Consider the following 18,151-nt stretch of genomic DNA (forward strand, 5'->3'; position numbering starts at 1 on the left):
GACTGGGAGGGACTGGGAGGGAGCAGGGAGAGGGCATCTTCAGGGAGAGGGACGAGTTCGTGGTGCGCGTGGAGGACATCCCCGCCCTCAAGGTGACCCTGGGACGGACTGGGAGGGACTGGGGACAGACTGGGATGGAACTGGGATGGACTGGGATGGAACTGGGATGGACTGGGAGGGACTGGGAGTGAGGAGATGGCACTGGGAGGGAGCAGGGAGAGGGCATCTTCAGGGAGAGGGACGAGTTCGTGGTGCGCGTGGAGGACATCCCCGCCCTCAAGGTGACCCTGGGACGGACTGGGAGGGGACTGGGATGGAACTGGGACAAACTGGGACAAACTGGGATGGACTGGGAGGGACTGGGACAGACTGGGAGTGAGGAGATGGCACAGGGAGTCACTGGGATTGGACTGGGAATGGACTGGGATGGACTGGGAGTGACTGGGAGTGACTGGGATGGACTGGGACAAACTGGGAATGGACTGGGACAAACTGGGAGGGACTGGGATGGACTGGGAGTCACTGGGATGGACTGGGATGGACTGGGACAAACTGGGAGGGACTGGGATGAACTGGGATGGACTGGGACAAACTGGGAGTGACTGGGAAGGACTGGGATGAACTGGGATGGACTGGGAGTGAGGACACGACATTGGGAAAGGAACTGGGAGCACGGGGAGACACTGCACTTAAAGAGCTGGGACAGAACTGGAGTTTAACTGGGATTGAACTGGAGTTTAACTGGGACTGAGCTGGTGTTTAACTGGGATTGAACTGGAGTTTAACTGGGATTGAACTGGAGTTTAACTGGGATTGAACTGGAGTTTAACTGAGGTTTAACTGGGATTGAACTGGAGTTTAACTGGAACTGAGCTGGGGTTTAACTGGGACGGAACTGGAGTTTAACTGGGATTGAACTGGGGTTTAACTGGGACAGAACTGGAGTTTAACTGGGACTGAGCTGGAGTTTAACTGGAGTTTAACTGGGATTGAACTGGTGTTTAACTGGGATTGAGCTGGGGGTTTAACTGGGACTGAGCTGGGGTTTAACTGGGACTGAGCTGGAGTTTAACTGGGATTGAGCTGGTGTCTAACTGGTGTTTAACTGGGATTGAGCTGGAGTTTAACTGGGACTGAGCTGGTGTTTAACTGGGATTGAACTGGAGTTTAACTGGGACAGAACTGGGGTTTAACTGGGACAGAACTGGAGTTTAATTGGGATTGAACTGGGGGGATCTGGCACTACAGACAGACCGAGCCCCTTTTTTTGGGGGATTTTTGGGTTTCTGTGCCTCTGGATGGGTCTGGGGGATTTGGGGTGGATTTGGGGCGGATTCGGGGTGGATTTGGGGTGGATTTTGGGATGGATTCGGGGTGGATTTGGGGCAGATTCGGGGTGGATTCAGGGTGGATTTTGGGGTGCTGACCCCCCAAATCTCCCCAGCTGGCGCTGCAGACAGACCGAGCCCCTTTTTGGGGGATTTTTGGGTTTCTGTGCCTCTGGATGGCTCTGGATGAATCTGGGGAATTCGGGGCAGATTTGGGGCGGATTCGGGGTGGATTTGGGGTGGATTTGGGATGGATTCGGGGCAGATTCGGGGTGGATTTTGGGATGGATTCGGGGTGGATTTTGGGGCAGATTCTGGGTGGATTTTGGGGTGCTGACCCCCCAAATCTCCCCAGCTGGCGCTGCAGACAGACCGAGCCCCTTTTTTGGGGCATTTTTGGGTTTCTGTGGTTCTGGATGGCTCTGGATGAATCTGGGGAATTCGGGGCAGATTTGGGATGGATTTGGGGTGGATTTGGGGTGGATTTGGGGTGGATTCTGGGTGGATTCGGGGTGGATTTTGGGATGGATTCGGGGTGGATTTTGGGGCGGATTCTGGGTGGATTTTGGGGTGCTGACCCACCAAATCTCCCCAGCTGGCGCTGCAGACAGACCCGCGCCCCCTTTTTGGGGGATTTTTGGGTTTCTGTGCCTCTGGATGGCTCTGGATGGGTCTGGATGGGTCTGGATGGGTCTGGGGGATTTGGGATGGATTCAGGGTGGATTTGGGGCAGATTCTGGGTGGATTTTGGGGTGCTGACCCCCAAATCTCCCCAGCTGGCGCTGCAGACGGGCCGGGAGCCGCCGCCCATCTGGAGGGTGCAGAAGGCGCTGCTGCAGAAATTCACCCCCGAAATCAAGGACGGGCAGCGCCAGTTCTGCGCCACCAGCAACGTGAGTGGGCCCCCCAAAAACACCCGGGGCACCCCAAAAATACCGGGGACACCCCAAAAAAGAAACCCCAAATCCCTGGGGATAACCCTGAGCTGAAAAACACCACCCCAAACCCGGGGTGTGCCCCTAAAATGTGAGATTTTCCCCCCCAAAACCACCCAGATTTCCCTAAAATGGGGGATTTGGGACATTTCCTGGAATTTTGGGGCACCCCAAAAACTGGGGAGACCCCAAAAAGCACCCGGGGGACCCCAAAAAAAACCCCAAACCCTGCGGATAACCCTGAGCTGAAAAACACCACCCCAAACCTGGGGTGTGCCCCTAAACTGTGAGATTTTCCCCCCAAAAAAGCAAGATTTCCCTAAAAATGGGGGATTTGGGACATTTCCTGGAATTTTGGGGCACCCCAAAAACAGGGAGACCCCAAAAAGCACCCGGGGGACCCCAAAAAAAACCCCAAACCCCTGGGGATAACCCTGAGCTGAAAAACACCACCCCAAACTGGGGTGTGCCCCTAAAATGTGAGATTTTTCCCCCAAAACCACCGAGATTTCCTTAAAAATGGGGGATTTGGGACATTTCCTGGAATTTTGGGGCACCCCAAAAACAGGGAGACCCCAAAAAGCGCCCGGGGGACCCCAAAAAAAACCCCAAACCCTGGGGATAACCCTGAGCTGAAAAACACCACCCCAAACTGGGGTGTGCCCCTAAAATGTGAGTTTTTCCCCCCAAAAAAGCAAGATTTCCTTAAAAATGGGGGATTTGGGAACTTTCCTGGAATTTTGGGGCACCCCAAAAACAGGGAGACCCCAAAAAGCACCCGGGGGACCCCAAAAAAAACCCCAAACCCCTGGGGATAACCCTGAGCTGAAAAAACACCACCCCAAACCTGGGGTGTGCCCCTAAAATCTGAGATTTTCCCCCAAAACCACCCAGATTTCCCTAAAAATGGGGGATTTGGGACATTTCCTGGAATTTTGGGGCACCCCAAAAACTGGGGAGACCCCAAAAAGCACCCGGGGGACCCCAAAAAAAACCCCAAACCCTGCGGATAACCCTGAGCTGAAAAAACACCACCCCAAACCTGGGGTGTGCCCCTAAAATGTGAGATTTTCCCCCCAAAAAAGCAAGATTTCCCTAAAAATGGGGGATTTGGGATCTTTCCTGGAATTCTGGGGCACCCCAAAAACAGGGAGACCCCAAAAAGCACCCGGAGGACCCCAAAAAAAACCCCAAACCCATGGGGTAACCCTGAGCTGAAAAACACCACCCCAAACCCAGGGTGTGCCCCTAAAATGTGAGATTTTCCCCCAAAACCACCGAGATTTCCTTAAAAATGGGGGATTTGGGACATTTCCTGGAATTTTGGGGCACCCCAAAAACTGGGGAGACCCCAAAAAGCACCCGGGGGACCCCAAAAATACCGGGGACTCCCCAAAAAGGAAACCCCAAATCCCTGGGGATAACCCTGAGCTGAAAAATTCCACCCCAAACTCGGGATGTGCCCCTAAAATCTGAGATTTTCCCCCAAAAAATCAAGATTTCCCTAAAAATGGGGGATTTGGGATCTTTCCTGGAATTTTGGGGCACCCCAAAAACTGGGGAGACCCCAAAAAATGACCCCAAAATCTGTGGGGACCCCCTAAACTGGTGGGAGATGGGAGACCCCCCCCAGAACCCCGAAATCTGAGGTCGCTGCCCGAAATGTTGAATCCTGCCCCAGAAATGGGAATTTTGGGGTCCCTGGGGGATTTTGGCGTGGATTTTTGGGGATTTTGGGGTGGATTTTGGGGGTGGATTTTGGAATGGATTTTTGTGGATTTTGGGGATATTTTGGGGGGGATTTTTGGGGAATTTGGGGTGGATTTTTTGGGGATTTTGGGGTGGATTTTGGGGAATTTGGGGTGGATTTTTGTGATTTTGGGGTGGTTTTTTGTGGATTTTGAGTTGGATTTTTTGTGGATTTTGGGGTGGATTTTTGGGGATTTTGGAGTGGGATTTTGGGGTGGATTTTTGGGGATTTTGGGGTGTTTTTTTGTGATTTTGTGGTGGATTTTGGGGGATTTGGGGTGGATTTTTGTGATTTTGGGGTGGATTTTTGGGGATTTTGTGGTGGATTTTTTGTGCTTTTGGGGTGGTTTTTTGTGATTTTGGGGTGGATTTTTGGGGATTTGGGGTGGATTTTTGGGGATTTGGGGTGTGCAGGGTTTGGGGTGCCCCTGACCCCCCGTTTGTGCCCCCCCGCAGTACCTGGGCTATTTTGGGGATGCCAAGCACAGGTACCAGCGGCTCTACGTGAAGTTCCTGGAGAACGTCAACAAGAAGGATTACGTGAGGGTGTGCTCCAGGAAACCCTGGCACCGCCCGCTGGCCCTCAGGTGCGGCACCTGGGCACACCTGGGGGCACCTGGGATCACCTGGGGACATCTGGGGGTACCTGAGGACACCTGGGCACACCTGGGGGCACCTGGGGGTACCTGGGATAACCTGGGCACACCTGGGGGCACCTGGGCACACCTGGGGGCACCTGAGCATATCTGGGGGTACCTGGGGGCACCTGGGGACAGCTGGGGGTACCTGAGGACACCTGGGCACACCTGGGGGCACCTGGGGGTACCTGGGATAACCTGGGCACACCTGGGGGTACCTGGGGACAGCTGGGGACAGCTGGGGGTACCTGGGATCACCTGGGCACACTTGGGGGCACCTGGGGACAGCTGGGGGTACCTGGGATCACCTGGGACAGCTGGGGGTACCTGGGATCACCTGGGCACACCTGGGGGTACCTGGGATCACCTGGGCACACCTGGGGGTACCTGGGATCACCTGGGGGCATCTGGGGGCACCTGGGGACACCTGGGCACACCTGGGGGTACCTGGGCACACCTGGGGGCACCTGGGGGCACCTGGGGACACCTGGGCACACCTGGGGGTACCTGGGCACACCTGGGGGCATGGGGGACAGCTGGGGGTACCTGGGGACAGCTGGGCACAGCTGGGGACACCTGGGGAAAGCTGGGATAACCTGGGCACACCTGGGGGTACCTGGGATCACGTGGGCACACCTGGGGGCACCTGGGGGTACCTGGGCACACCTGGGGGTACCTGGGAACAGCTGGGGACAGCTGGGGGTACCTGGGATCACCTGGGCACACCTGGGGGTACCTGGGATCACCTGGGGGCATCTGGGGGTACCTGGGATAACCTGGGGACGTCTGGGGCTACCTGGGCACACCTGGTGGCACCTGGGGGTACCTGGGCACACCTGGGGGCACCTGGGGACAGCTGGGGGTACCTGGGCACACCTGGGCACACTTGGGGGTACCTGGGCACACTTGGGGGTACCTGGGCACACCTGGGGGCACCTGGGGTAACCTGGGGACAGCTCGGGGTACCTGGGCACACCTGGGGGTACCTGGGACACCTGGGCACACCTGGGGTCATCTGAGGATACCTGGGCACACCTGGAGGCACCTGGGAACATCTGGGGGCACCTGGGATCACCTGGGCACACCTGGGGGTACCTGGGACAGACCTGGGGACATCTGGGGACACACCTGGGCACACCTGGGGACACCTGGGGGCACTTGGGAACACATCTGGGGGTCCCTGGGAGCACCTGGGGGCACTTGAGGACACCTGGGAACATCTGGGGACACCTGGGCACACCTGGGGACACACCTGGGGACATCTGGGGATACCTGGGAACATCTGGGGGTACCTGGGGGCACCTGGGGACAGCTGGGCACACCTGGGGGCACGTGGGCACACCTGGGGGCACTTGGGAATACCTGGGCACACCTGGGGACACACCTGGGGGTAACCTGGTGGCACTTGGGGACACACCTGGGCACACCTGGGGGCACCGGAGGTTCACCTGGGCACACCTGGACTCACCTGGGCACACCTGGGCACACCTGGGCACATCTGCGGGCACCTGGGAACATCTGGGGGTACCTGGGGACACACCTTGGGGGTACCTGGTGTCACTTGGGGGCACACCAGGGCACACCTGGGGGCACCGGAGGTTCACCTGGGCACACCTGGGGACACACCTGGGCACATCTGGGGGCACCTGGGAACATCTGGGGGTACCTGGGGACACACCTTGGGGGTACCTGGTGTCACTTGGGGACACACCTGGGCACACCTGGGGGCACCGGAGGTTCACCTGGGCACACCTGGGGACACACCTGGGCACATCTGGGGGCACCTGGGAACATCTGGGGGTACCTGGGGACACACCTTGGGGGTACCTGGTGTCACTTGGGGACACACCTGGGCACACCTGGGGGCACACCTGGGCACACCTGGGGGCACTTGGGAACATCTGGGGACACCTGGGCACACCTGGGGACACACCTTGGGGGTACCTGGTGTCACTTGGGGACACACCAGGGCACACCTGGGGGCACCGGAGGTTCACCTGGGCACACCTGGGGACACACCTGGGCACATCTGGGGGCACCTGGGAACATCTGGGGGTACCTGGGAACACACCTTGGGGGTACCTGGTGTCACTTGGGGACACACCTGGGCACACCTGGGGGCACACCTGGGCACACCTGGGGGCACCGGAGGTTCACCTGGGCACACCTGGACTCACCTGGGCGCCCCAGGCCACACCCCCCCCTCCTCTAACCCCTCCCCCCCCTGTTTTTTCTCGCCCCTCCCCCAGGAGACAAAACCACCCCAAACCCAGCGCCCCCAAGACCCCCTCCCCCCCCCAGGCCCGAACCTCCCGAGAAGCCCCAAAAAGCCGAGAAAACCCCGAAAGCCGAGAAGCCCCAAAAGGCCGAGAAACCCCCCAAAAGCGAGCCCCGCCCCTCCCCCCCCCGCGCCGGCCGCGGGGCCCCCCCGGCCCCCCCCGGCCCCCCCAAATCCAAACCCAAACCCCCCAAAGTGAAGGCGGAGCCGCCCCCAAAAAGAGGAAAAAATGGCTCAAGGAGGCGGCGACGACGTCGGAGTCGGAGTCGAGCCCCGACGCCCAGAGCGAGGAGGGTGAGCGGGGGGGACCCCGAATCCGGGGGGGGGACAGACCCGGGGTTTGGGGGGCAGAACCCAAAATTTGGGGGGGAGAACCCAAAATCTGGGGGGGAAATTTGGGATTTGGGGGGGAGAACCCAGAATTTGGGGGGGAGAACCCAAAATTGGGGGGGAAATTTGGGATTGGGGGGGAGAGAACCAGAATTTGGGGGGGAGAACCCAAAATTTGGGGGGGAAATCCGGGATTTGGGGGGGGGGGGGGGGGGGGGAGAACCCAAAATTTGGGGGGGAAAATACGGGATTTGGGGGGGGAAATTTTGGATTTGGGGGGAGAACCCAGAATTTGGGGGGGGAGAACCCAAAATTTGGGGGGGGAAAATCCAGGATTTGGGGGGGAAATTTGGATTTGGGGGGGAGAACCCAAAATTTGGGAGAGAAAGCCGGGATTTGGGGGGGGAGAACCCAGAATTTGGGGGGGAAATTTGGGATTTGGGGGAGGAACCCAAAATTTGGGGGGGGGGGAACCCGGAATTTAGAGGGGGAAATCCGGGATTTGGGGGGGGGGAGAACCCAAAATTTGGGGGGAAATTTGGGATTTGGGGGGAGGAACCCAAAATTTGGGGGGGGGGAACCCGGAATTTAGAGGGGGAAATCCGGGATTTGGGGGGGGGGGGAGAACCCAAAATTTGGGGGGAAATTTGGGATTTGGGGGGGGGGGTGAGGAGACCAGAATCTACGGGGGGAAAACTCCGGGATTTGGGGGGGAACCCCGGATTTGGGGGGGAGCCAGGGATTTACAGGGGGAGAACCAAAATTTTGGGGCGGAGCCAGGAATTTACAGGGGGAGAACCCAAAATTTGGGGGGGAACCCGGAATTTAGAGGGGGAGAACCCAAAATTTGGGGGGCGAACCCGGAATTTAGAGGGAGAGAACCCAAAATTTGGGGGGGGAACCCGGAATTTAGAGGGAGAGAACCCAAAATTTGGGGGGGGAACCCGGAATTTAGAGGGGGTAGAACCCAAAATTTGGGGGAACCCCAGGATTTGGGGGAGGGACCCAGGATTTGTGGGGGGGAATCCGAAATTTGGGGGAAACCCAAATTTCGGGGGGAACCTCGGATTTGAGGGGGGAACCTGAGATTTGGGGGGGGGGGTACCCAAAATTTGGGGAGAGGAACCCAAAATTGAGGAGGGGAACTCGAAATTTGGGGGGAGGAAGCCAAAATTTGGGGAGGGGACCACGAGATTTAGGGTGGGGGGAACCCCGAAATTGGCTGGGGGAACCCGAAATTTTGGGGGGGACCCTGAGATTTGGGGGGGAACCCTGAAATTTGGGGACAGGACTCTGAAATTTGGGGAGGGAACCCCGAAATTGGGGAGGGAACCCCAAGATTTGAGGACAATGCCCCAAAATTTGGGAGGGACCCTGAAATTTTGGGGGGGGGGGGGGGGTCCTGAAAGGTTTTTATGGGAGAAACCCAAAAACGTGGAGAATTTTGGGTGTCTGTCCTAGAGTGAGGAGGGGGGGGACCCCGAATTTGGGTGGGGACCCTGATTTGGGGGTGGGACCCAAAATTTGGGAGGGAACTGTGAAATTTGGGGAGGGGACCCCGAAATTGGGGAGGGGAACCCCAAGATTTGAGGACAATGCCCCAAAATTTGGGGAGGGACCCCAAAACTGGGGGAGGGAATTCTCACATAAAGGGGCGTGGCTTCCACTTAAAGCGACCACGCCCCTTTTACAGAATTCCCTCTGGATCATTTTTGGGGAGGGGGCGTGGCTCTCCCTCAAAGGGGCGTGGCTCTCATTTAAAGGGACCCCACTCCTTGATAATGGGGGGGGTGGGTCCAAATTCTGGGCGTGGCTCAATTAAAAGGGTGTGGCTCTTCCTTAAAGGGGTGTGACGTCCTTAAAAGGGCGTGCTCTTCCTTAAAAGGGCGTGACTCAAAGGGGGCGTGGCTCTTCCTTAAAAGGGCATGAGTCAAAGGGGGCGTGGCTCTTCCTTAAAAGGGCATGACTGCAAGGGGGCGTGGCTCTTCCTTAAAAGGGTGTGACTCAAAGGGGGCGTGGTTCTCCCTTAAAAGGTCATTACTCAAAGGGGGCGTGGCTCTTCCTTAAAAGGGTGTGACTCAAAGGGGCGTGGCTCATCCTTAAAAGGGCATGATTCAAAGGGGGTGTGGCTCTTCCTTAAAAGGGCATGACTCAGAGGGGGCGTGGCTCTTCCTTAAAAGGGTGTGGCTCTCCCTTAAAGGTCATGACTCAAAGGGGGCGTGGCTCTTGGTTAAAAGGGCATGACTCAAAGGGGGCGTGGCTCTCCTTAAAAGGGCATTACTCGAAGGGGGCGTGGCTCTCCCTTAAAAGGGCATGACTCAAAGAGGGCGTGGCTCTCCCTTAAAGGGCCCACGCTCCTTTATCATGGGGGTGTGTCTCGGGCTTGTGGGCGGGGTTTTCCCCCCTTTTCGGGGGGGGGGGTGGGCGTGTGCTGCCGCCCCTCCCTTAAAGGGGCCGTGTCCCGCAGAGCGGGCCCCGCCGGGGCGGGTGCTGAACACGCGGGCCATGAAGGAAATGTACCGGAGCTACGTGGAGATGTTGGTCAGCACCGCCCTGGACCCCGACATGATCCAGGCCTTGGAGGACACCAACGGTGAGCCCCGCCCCCCCGGGGACCCCCCCCTTCCAAAACCTGCCCGGACCCCCCTGACCCCGCCCCCGGTGCCCCCCCAGATGAGCTGTACCTGCCCCCCATGCGCAAGATCGACGGCATCCTCAACGACCACAAGAAGAAGGTGCTGAAGAGGGTGACGCTGAACCCCAGCCTGCAGGTGGAGGAGGGGGCTGGGGGGCACCTCGGGGTGTGGGGGGCATCTGTGGGGCTTGGGGGAGTTCTGTGGGGTTTGGGGGGGATCTGTGGTGGGGTTTGGGGGGGGGTCTGTGGGGTTTGGGGGGGATCTGTGGGGATCCTGGGGGGATTCTGTGGGGTTTGGGGGTGCTGGCAGGGATCTGTGGGGTTTGGGGGTGCTGGCAGGGATCTATGGGTTTGGTGGGTATCTGTGGGGTTTGGGGTGAGTTCTGTGGGGTTTGGGGGGGATCTGTGGGGATTCCTGGGGGGGATTTGTGGGGTTTGGGTTGGATCTGTGGGGTTTGGGGGGGATCTGTGGGGTTTTGGGGGGATCTGTGGGGCTTGGGGGTGCTGGCAGGGATCTGTGGAGTTTGGGGGGGGATCTGTGGTAGGGTTTTGGGGGGGTCTGTGGGGTTTGGGGGGGATCTGTGGGGTTTGGGGGAGTTCTGTGGGGTTTGGGGGGATCTGTGGGGATCCTGGGGGGGATCTGTGGGGTTGGGGGGGATCTGTGGGGTTTGGGGGGGATCTGTGGGATCCTGGGGGGGATCTGTGGGGTTTGGGGGTGCTGGCAGGGATCTGTGGGGTTTGGGGGGGATCTGTGGGGTTTGGGGGGATCTGTGGGGTTTGGGGGGGATCTGTGGGGATCCTGGGCGGGATCTGTGGGGTTTGGGGGTGCTGGCAGGGATCTATGGGGTTTGGTGGGTATCTGTGGGGTTTGGGGGGGATCTGTGGGGTTTGGGGGAGTTCTGTGGGGTTTGGGGGGGATCTGTGGGGTTTGGGGGGATCTGTGGGGTTTGGGGGAGTTCTGTGGGGTTTGGGGGGGATCTGTGGGGTTTGGGGGGGATCTGTGGGGTTTGGGGGGATCTGTGGGGTTTGGGGGGGATCTGTGGGGTTTGGGGGGGTTCTGTGGGGTTTGGGGGGTTCTGTGGGGTTTGGGGGGGATCTGTGGGGTTTGGGGGGATCTGTGGGGTTTGGGGGGGATCTGTGGGGTTTGGGGGGATCTGTGGGGTTTGGGGGGGATCTGTGGGGTTTGGGGGGATCTGTGGGGTTTGGGGGGGATCTGTGGGGTTTGGGGGGGATCTGTGGGGTTTGGGGGGGTTCTGTGGGGTTTGGGGGGGGTTCTGTGGGGTTTGGGGGGGTTCTGTGGGGTTTGGGGGTGCTGGCAGAGATCCGTGGGTCCAGGGCCGTTGGTCCAGGAATCACAGTGAGGTCTGTGGGGCTGGGGGTGACCTGCGGAGCTCAGGTGACACCGGTGACCCCATGGTGACCCTGTGGTGCTCACCTGTGCTCACCTGTCCCAGGAGCTCCAGTGGTGACCCCGCGGTGACCCCGTGGTGACCCTGTGGTGCTCACCTGTGCTCACCTGTGCTCACCTGTCCCCACTGTCCCAGGAGCTCCAGTGGTGACCCCATGGTGACCCGTGGTGCTCACCTGTGCTCACACTGTGCTCACCTGTCCCCACTGTCCCAGGAGGCCCCGTGGTGACCCGTGGTTACCCGTGCTTACCTGTCCCACGTGTCCCCCCCGTCACCTGGCAGGAGGCCCTGGGGTGACCCCGTGGTGCTCACCTGGGCTCACCTGTGCTCACCTGTCCCCAGGAGCTCCAGTGGTGACCCCGTGGTGACCCTGTGGGGCTCACCTGTGCTCACCTGTCCCAGGAGCCCCAGTGGTGACCCTGTGGTGACCCCATGGTGCTCATCTGTCTCACCTGTGCTCACCTGTCCCAGGACGCCCTGTGGTGACCCTGTATTGCTCACCTGTCTCACCTATCCCCACTGTCCTAGGAGCCCCAATGGTGACCCCATGGTGACCCTGTGGTGCTCACCTGTGCTCACCTGTGCTCACCTGTCCAGGAGGCCCTGTGGTGACCCCATGGTGACCCTGTGGTGCTCACCTGGGCTCACCTGTCCCAGCAGCTCCAGTGGTGACCCCATGGTGACCCTGTGGGGCTCACCTGTGCTCACCTGTGCTCACCTGTCCCCACTGTCCCAGCAGCCCCCAATGGTGACCCCAAGGTGACCCCGTGGTGCTCACCTGTGCTCACCTGTCTCAGGAGGGCCCCGTGGTGACCCCATGGTGTTCACCTGGGCTCACCTGTGCTCACCTGTCCCCACTGTCCCAGGAGCTCCAGTGGTGACCCCGTGGTGACCCTGTGGGGTCACCTGTGCTCACCTGTCCCATATCTCCCCACTGTCCCAGCAGCCCCAATGGTGACCCCATGGTGACCCCGTGGTGCTCACCTGTGCTCACCTGTCCCAGGAGGCCCCGTGGTGACCCCATGGTGCTCACCTGGGCTCACCTGTGCTCACCTGTCCCCACTGTCCCAGGAGGCCCCATGGTGACCCGTGGTGACCCTGTGGTGCTCACCTGTGCTCACCTGTCCCAGGAGGCCCCGTGGTGGCCCCGTGGTGACCCCATGATGACCCCGTGGTGCTCACCTGTGCTCACCTGTCCCAGGAGGCCCCGTGGTGACCCCGTGGGGCTCACCTGTGCTCACCTGTGCTCACCTGTCCCAGGAGGCCCCGTGGTGACCCCGTGGTGCTCACCTGTGCTCACCTGTGCTCACCTGTTCCCAGGAGGTCCCGTGGTGGCCCCGTGGTGACCCCGTGGTGACCCCGTGGTGCTCACCTGTGCTCACCTGTCCCAGGAGGCCCCGTGGTGGCCCCATGGTGACCCCATGATGACCCCGTGGTGCTCACCTGTGCTCACCTGTCCCAGGAGGCCCCGTGGTGGCCCCGTGGTGACCCCATGGTGCTCACCTGTGCTCACCTGTGCTCACCTGTCCCCACTGTCCCAGGAGGCCCCGTGGTGACCCCATGGTGCTCACCTGTGCTCACCTGTCCCAGGAGCTCCAGTGGTGACCCCGTGGGTGACCCCGTGGTGACCCTGTGGGGCTCACCTGTGCTCACCTGTCCCAGGAGGCCCCGTGGTGACCCCATGGTGTTCACCTGGGCTCACCTGTGCTCACCTGTCCCAGGAGGCCCCGTGGTGACCCCATGGTGTTCACCTGGGCTCACCTGTGCTCACCTGTCCCCACTGTCCCAGGAGGCCCCGTGGTGGCCCCGTGGTGACCCTGTGGTGCTCACCTGTGCTCACCTGTCCCAGGAGGCCCCGTGGTGACCCCATGGTGACCCTGTGGTGTTCACCTGTGCTCACCTGTCCCATATCTCCCCACTGTCCCAGGAGCCCCAGTGGTGACCCCATGGAGACCCTGTGGTGCTCACCTGGGCTCACCTGGGCTCACCTGTCCCACTGTCCCAGCAGCCCCAATGGTGACCCCATGATGACCCCGTGGTGCTCACCTGTGCTCACCTGTCCCAGGAGCTCCAGTGGTGACCCCGTGGTGACCCCGTGGTGCTCACCTGTGCTCACCTGTCCCAGGAGGCCCCGTGGTGACCCCGTGGTGACCCTGTGGTGACCCTGTGGGGCTCACCTGTGCTCACCTGTTCCAGGAGGCCCTATAGTGACTCTGTGGTGACCCTGTGGTGCTCACCTGTCCCCACTGTCCAGGAGGCCCTGTGGTGACCCCGTGGTGACCCTGTGGTGCTCACCTGTCCGCACTGTCCCAGGAGCTCCAGTGGTGACCCCATGGTGACCCCGTGGTGCTCACCTGTCCCCACTGTCCTCTGGCAGGAAGCCCTGTGGTGTCCCCATGCTCACCTGTCTCACCTGTGCTCACCTGTCCCAGGAGGCCCCGTGGTGACCCCGTGGTGTCCCCGTGGGGCTCACCTGTGCTCACCTGTCCCAGCAGCTCCAGTGGTGACCCCATGGAGACCCTGTGGTGCTCACCTGGGCTCACCTGGGCTCACCTGTCCCCACTGTCCAAGGAGGCCCCGTGGTGGCCCCATGGTGACCCCATGATGACCCCGTGGTGCTCACCTGTGCTCACCTGTCCCAGGAGGCCCCGTGGTGACCCGTGGGGGCTCACCTGTGCTCACCTGTGCTCACCTGTCCCAGGAGGCCCGTGGTGGCCCCCGTGGTGACCCCGTGGGGCTCACCTGTGCTCACCTGTGCTCACCTGTCCCAGGAGGCCCCGTGGTGGCCCCGTGGTGACCCCGTGGTGACCCTGTGGTGCTCACCTGTGCTCACCTGTCCCCGGCAGGAGGCCCTGCACACCTTCCGCAGCTGCACGCCGAGCCCGGCGAGTCCCTGGTGCGGCTGCGCCCGGGGTGGGGACCCCTACAACCGCAAAACCCTCAGCAAGGTCAAGAGGAGCGTGGGCAAGCCCCAGGTACGGCTCACGGGGGCACAGGTGGGGTCTGGGGGTCACCAGAGGGGTCCCAGGGGGGGTCTGGGGGTCACCAGAGGGGTCCCAGGGGGGGTCTGGGGGTCACCAGAGGGGTCCCAGGGGGGTCTGGGGGTCACCAGAGGGGTCCCAGGGGGGGTCTGGGGGTCACCAGATGGGTCCCAGGGGGGTCTGGGGGTCACCAGATGGGTCCCAGGGGGGGTCTGGGGGTCACCAGAGGGGTCTCAGGTGGGGTTTGGGGGTCACCAGAGGGGTCCCAGGTGGGTCTGGGGGTCACCAGAGGGGTCCCAGGGGGGGTCTGGGGGTCACCAGAGGGGTCTCAGGTGGGTCTGGGGGTCACCAGAGGGGTCTCAGGTGGGGTCTGGGGGTCACCAGGTGGGTCTGGGGTCCCGGGGGGTCTCAGGTGGGTCTGGGGTCTCAGGTGGGTCTGGGGGTCCCCAGGTGAGTCTGGGGGTCTCAGGGGGGTCTGGGGGTCTCAGGTGGGTCTGGGGGTCCCGGGAGGTCTCAGGTGGGTCTGGGGTCTCAGGTGGGTCTGGGGGTCCCCAGGTGGGTCTGGGGGTCTCAGGGGGGTCTGGGGGTCTCAGGTGGGTCTTGGGGTCCCGGGAGGTCTCAGGTGGGTCTGGGGGTCCCCAGGTGGGTCTGGGGGTCCCGGGGGGGTCTCAGGTGGGTCTGGGGGTCTCAGGTGGGTCTGGGGGTCCCCAGGTGGGTCTGGGGGTTCCGGGGGGTCACAGGTGGGTCTGGGGGTCCCCAGGTGGGTCTGGGGGTCCGGGGGGTCTCAGGTGGGTATGGGGGTCTCAGGTGGGTCTGGGGGTCCCGGGGGGTCTCAGGGGGGTCTGGGGGTCCCCAGGTGAGTCTGGGGGTCTCAGGTGGGTCTGGGGGTCCCGGGGGGTCTCAGGTGGGTCTGGGGGTCCCCAGGTGAGTCTGGGGGTCTCAGGGGGTCTGGGGGTCCCCAGGTGGGTCTGGGGTCCCGGGGGGTCTCAGGTGGTCTGAGGGTCCCCAGGTGGGTCTGGGGGTCCCGGGGGGTCTCAGGGGGGTCTGGGGGTCCCGGGGGGTCTCAGGGGGGTCTGGGGGTCCCGGGGGGTCTCAGGTGGGTCTGGGGGTCCCCAGGTGGGTCTGGGGGTCCCAGGCGGTCTCAGGTGGGTCTGGGGGTCTCAGGGGGGTCTGGGGGGTCCCAGGTGGGTCTGGGGGTTCTGGGGGGTCTCAGGGGGGTCTGGGGGTCCCGGGGGTCCCTGAGCGCGGGCGTGTCCCCGCAGGAGTTCAAGGTGGAGGTGGAGAAGTCGTTCCTGTACACCTTGTACCACTCCCTGCACCACTACAAGTACCACACCTTCCTGCGCTGCAAGGACGAGGTGAGCGCACCTGGGCCACCCGTGGGACACCCGGGCCACCTGGCTGTCACCCGGGCCACCTGTGGGACACCCGGGCCACCTGGCTGTCACCCGGGCCACCCGTGGGACACCCGGGCCACCTGGCTGTCACCCGGGCCACACCCTGTCACCCGGGCCACACCCTGTCACCTGAGCCACACCCTGTCACCTGGGCCACCTGGCTGTCACCTGGGCCACACCCCTGTCACCTGGGCCACACCCTGTCACCTGGGCCACACCCTGTCACCTGAGCCACACCCCTGTCACCTGGGCCACACCCTGTCACCTGGGCCACACCCCTGTCACCTGGGCCACACCCTGTCACCTGAGCCACACCCTGTCACCTGGGCCACCTGTCTGTCCCCTGGGCCACTCTCCTATCACCTGGGCCACCCCTTGTTGCCTGAACCACACTGCCATTCCCCACCCCGCTGGCCATTCCCCGTGCCACTGGCCACCCCACTGGCCATTCCCCACCCCGCTGGCCGTTCCCCGTGCCACTGGCCACCCCATTGGCCATTCCCCATGCCACTGGCCATTCCCCGTGCCACTGGCCATTCTCCGTGCCACTGGCCACCCCATTGGCCATTCCCCACCCCAATTGGCCATTCCCCGTGCCACTGGCCATTCCCCGTGCCACTGGCCACCCCACTGGCCATTCCCCACCCCATTGGCCATTCCCCGTGCCACTGGCCACCCCATTGGTCATTCCCCGTGCCACTGGCCACCCCATTGGCCATTCCCCGTGCCACTGGCCATTCCCCGTGCCACTGGCCACCCCACTGGCCATTCCCCACCCCATTGGCCATTCCCCGTGCCACTGGCCATTCCCCGTGCCACTGGCCACCCCACTGGCCATTCCCCACCCCATTGGCCATTCCCCGTGCCACTGGCCACCCCATTGGTCATTCCCCGTGCCACTGGCCACCCCATTGGCCATTCCCCGTGCCACTGCCATTTCCCCGTGCCACTGGCCACCCCACTGGCCATTCCCCACCCCGCTGGCCATTCCCCATGCCACTGGCCACCCCACTGGCCATTCCCCGTGCCACTGGCCATTCCCCGTGCCACTGGCCACCCCACTGGCCATTCCCCACCCCACTGGCCATTCCCCGTGCCACTGCCACCCCACTGGCCATTCCCTGTGCCACTGGCCATTCCCCGTGCCACTGGCCACCCCATTGGCCATTCCCCACCCCGCTGGCCATTCCCCGTGCCACTGGCCACCCCACTGGCCATTCCCCGTGCCACTGGCCATTCCCCGTGCCACTGGCCACCCCACTGGCCATTCCCCACCCCGCTGGCCATTCCCTGTGCCACTGGCCATTCCCCGTGCCACTGGCCACCCCACTGGCCATTCCCCACCCCATTGGCCATTCCCCGTGCCACTGGCCACCCCATTGGCCATTCCCCACCCCGCTGGCCATTCCCTGTGCCACTGGCCATTCCCCGTGCCACTGGCCACCCCATTGGCCATTCCCCGTGCCACTGGCCATTCCCCGTGCCGCTGGCCACCCCGCTGGCCATTCCCCGCGGCAGCGGCCGCCCCGCCGGCCGCGGCGCTGACGGCCGCGTGTCCCGCAGACGACGGCCATCGAGGGCCGCGCCGAGGACCTGGGCAGGAGGAGGTGGTGCAGCGCTGCATGCGCAACCAGCCCTGGCTCGAGCGCCTCTTCGACTCCTTCAGCGACCTCCTGGCCCAGGCGCGCGCCAAGTGCGCCTGACCCCCCCCGAGAAACGCGGGGCGACGCCCCGAGAGCGGGGACCCCCGCCCAGAAACGGGGCGACGCCCCCGGAACGGTGGGGGGACACCCCCGGGACAAGGACTGGACCTCCCGCCCGCCACGGGGACGGAGCTGCCGGGATGGGGACACCGGTGTGGGGGGGGCGGGGAGGGGACGCCTGGACCCTCCCAGCGGGGCACCCCAAAAACGGGGACACCCCCCAAAAAACGGGGACCCCCCTCCAAAAAAAGGGGCGACACCCTTGGAATGGCGGGGGGGGACAAGGACGGAACCTCCCGCCACGGGACGGAGCTGCCGAGATGGGGACACCAATGCGGAGGAGACCCCCCCCGAGTGGGGCACCCCAAAAACGGGGACACCCCCCCAAAAAACGGGGACACCCCCCAAAAAATGGGACACCCCCCAAAAACGGGGTGACACCCCCAAAAACGGGGTGACACCCCCAGAATGGCGGAGGGGACAAGGACAGACCTCCCGCCACGGGGACGGAGCTGCCAGGATGGGGACACCAGTGTAGGGGGGGGGCGCCCCAAAATATGGGGGACCCCCCCCTAAAAAATGGGCCCATCCCAAAAGCTCCTCAAAATGGGAGGGGGACATTTTTGGGGTAAGGATTGAAGCTCCTGCAGTGGGATGGGACTGGGGACACACCTGAGACCCCTCCCAGGGCACCCCAAAATACAGGGGGGTCCCCAAAAATGGGGGGCCACGCCCAAAGGGGGGGAGTGGGACAAACACACCCCCCCC

The 18,151-nt window shown here is 62.5% G+C and overlaps 2 protein-coding genes across 2 annotated transcripts in view; both read left to right on the forward strand.

Annotated features, from left to right (window-relative positions):
• PRR12 (proline rich 12) overlaps window positions 1-17,422 on the forward strand; it is a 45,566-nt gene extending 28,144 nt beyond the window's left edge. The window contains 10 exon segments of the mRNA XM_068178270.1: window positions 2,105-2,221; window positions 4,469-4,604; window positions 6,900-7,142; window positions 7,145-7,222; window positions 9,726-9,851; window positions 9,932-10,029; window positions 14,149-14,277; window positions 15,546-15,641; window positions 17,244-17,271; window positions 17,274-17,422. Coding sequence (XP_068034371.1) covers window positions 2,105-2,221; window positions 4,469-4,604; window positions 6,900-7,142; window positions 7,145-7,222; window positions 9,726-9,851; window positions 9,932-10,029; window positions 14,149-14,277; window positions 15,546-15,641; window positions 17,244-17,271; window positions 17,274-17,383 — 1,161 coding nt within the window. The 3' untranslated portion in view covers window positions 17,384-17,422.
• Window positions 17,423-17,851: 429 nt separating this feature from the next.
• LOC137466564 (proline-rich protein 12-like) overlaps window positions 17,852-18,151 on the forward strand; it is a 30,915-nt gene continuing 30,615 nt past the window's right edge. Inside the window, 1 exon segment of the mRNA XM_068178271.1 lies at window positions 17,852-17,917. Within this exon segment, the coding sequence (XP_068034372.1) occupies window positions 17,852-17,917 (66 nt within the window).

Source organism: Anomalospiza imberbis, unplaced genomic scaffold (assembly GCF_031753505.1).
Source record: "Anomalospiza imberbis isolate Cuckoo-Finch-1a 21T00152 unplaced genomic scaffold, ASM3175350v1 scaffold_287, whole genome shotgun sequence".
Lineage (NCBI taxonomy): Eukaryota > Metazoa > Chordata > Aves > Passeriformes > Viduidae > Anomalospiza > Anomalospiza imberbis.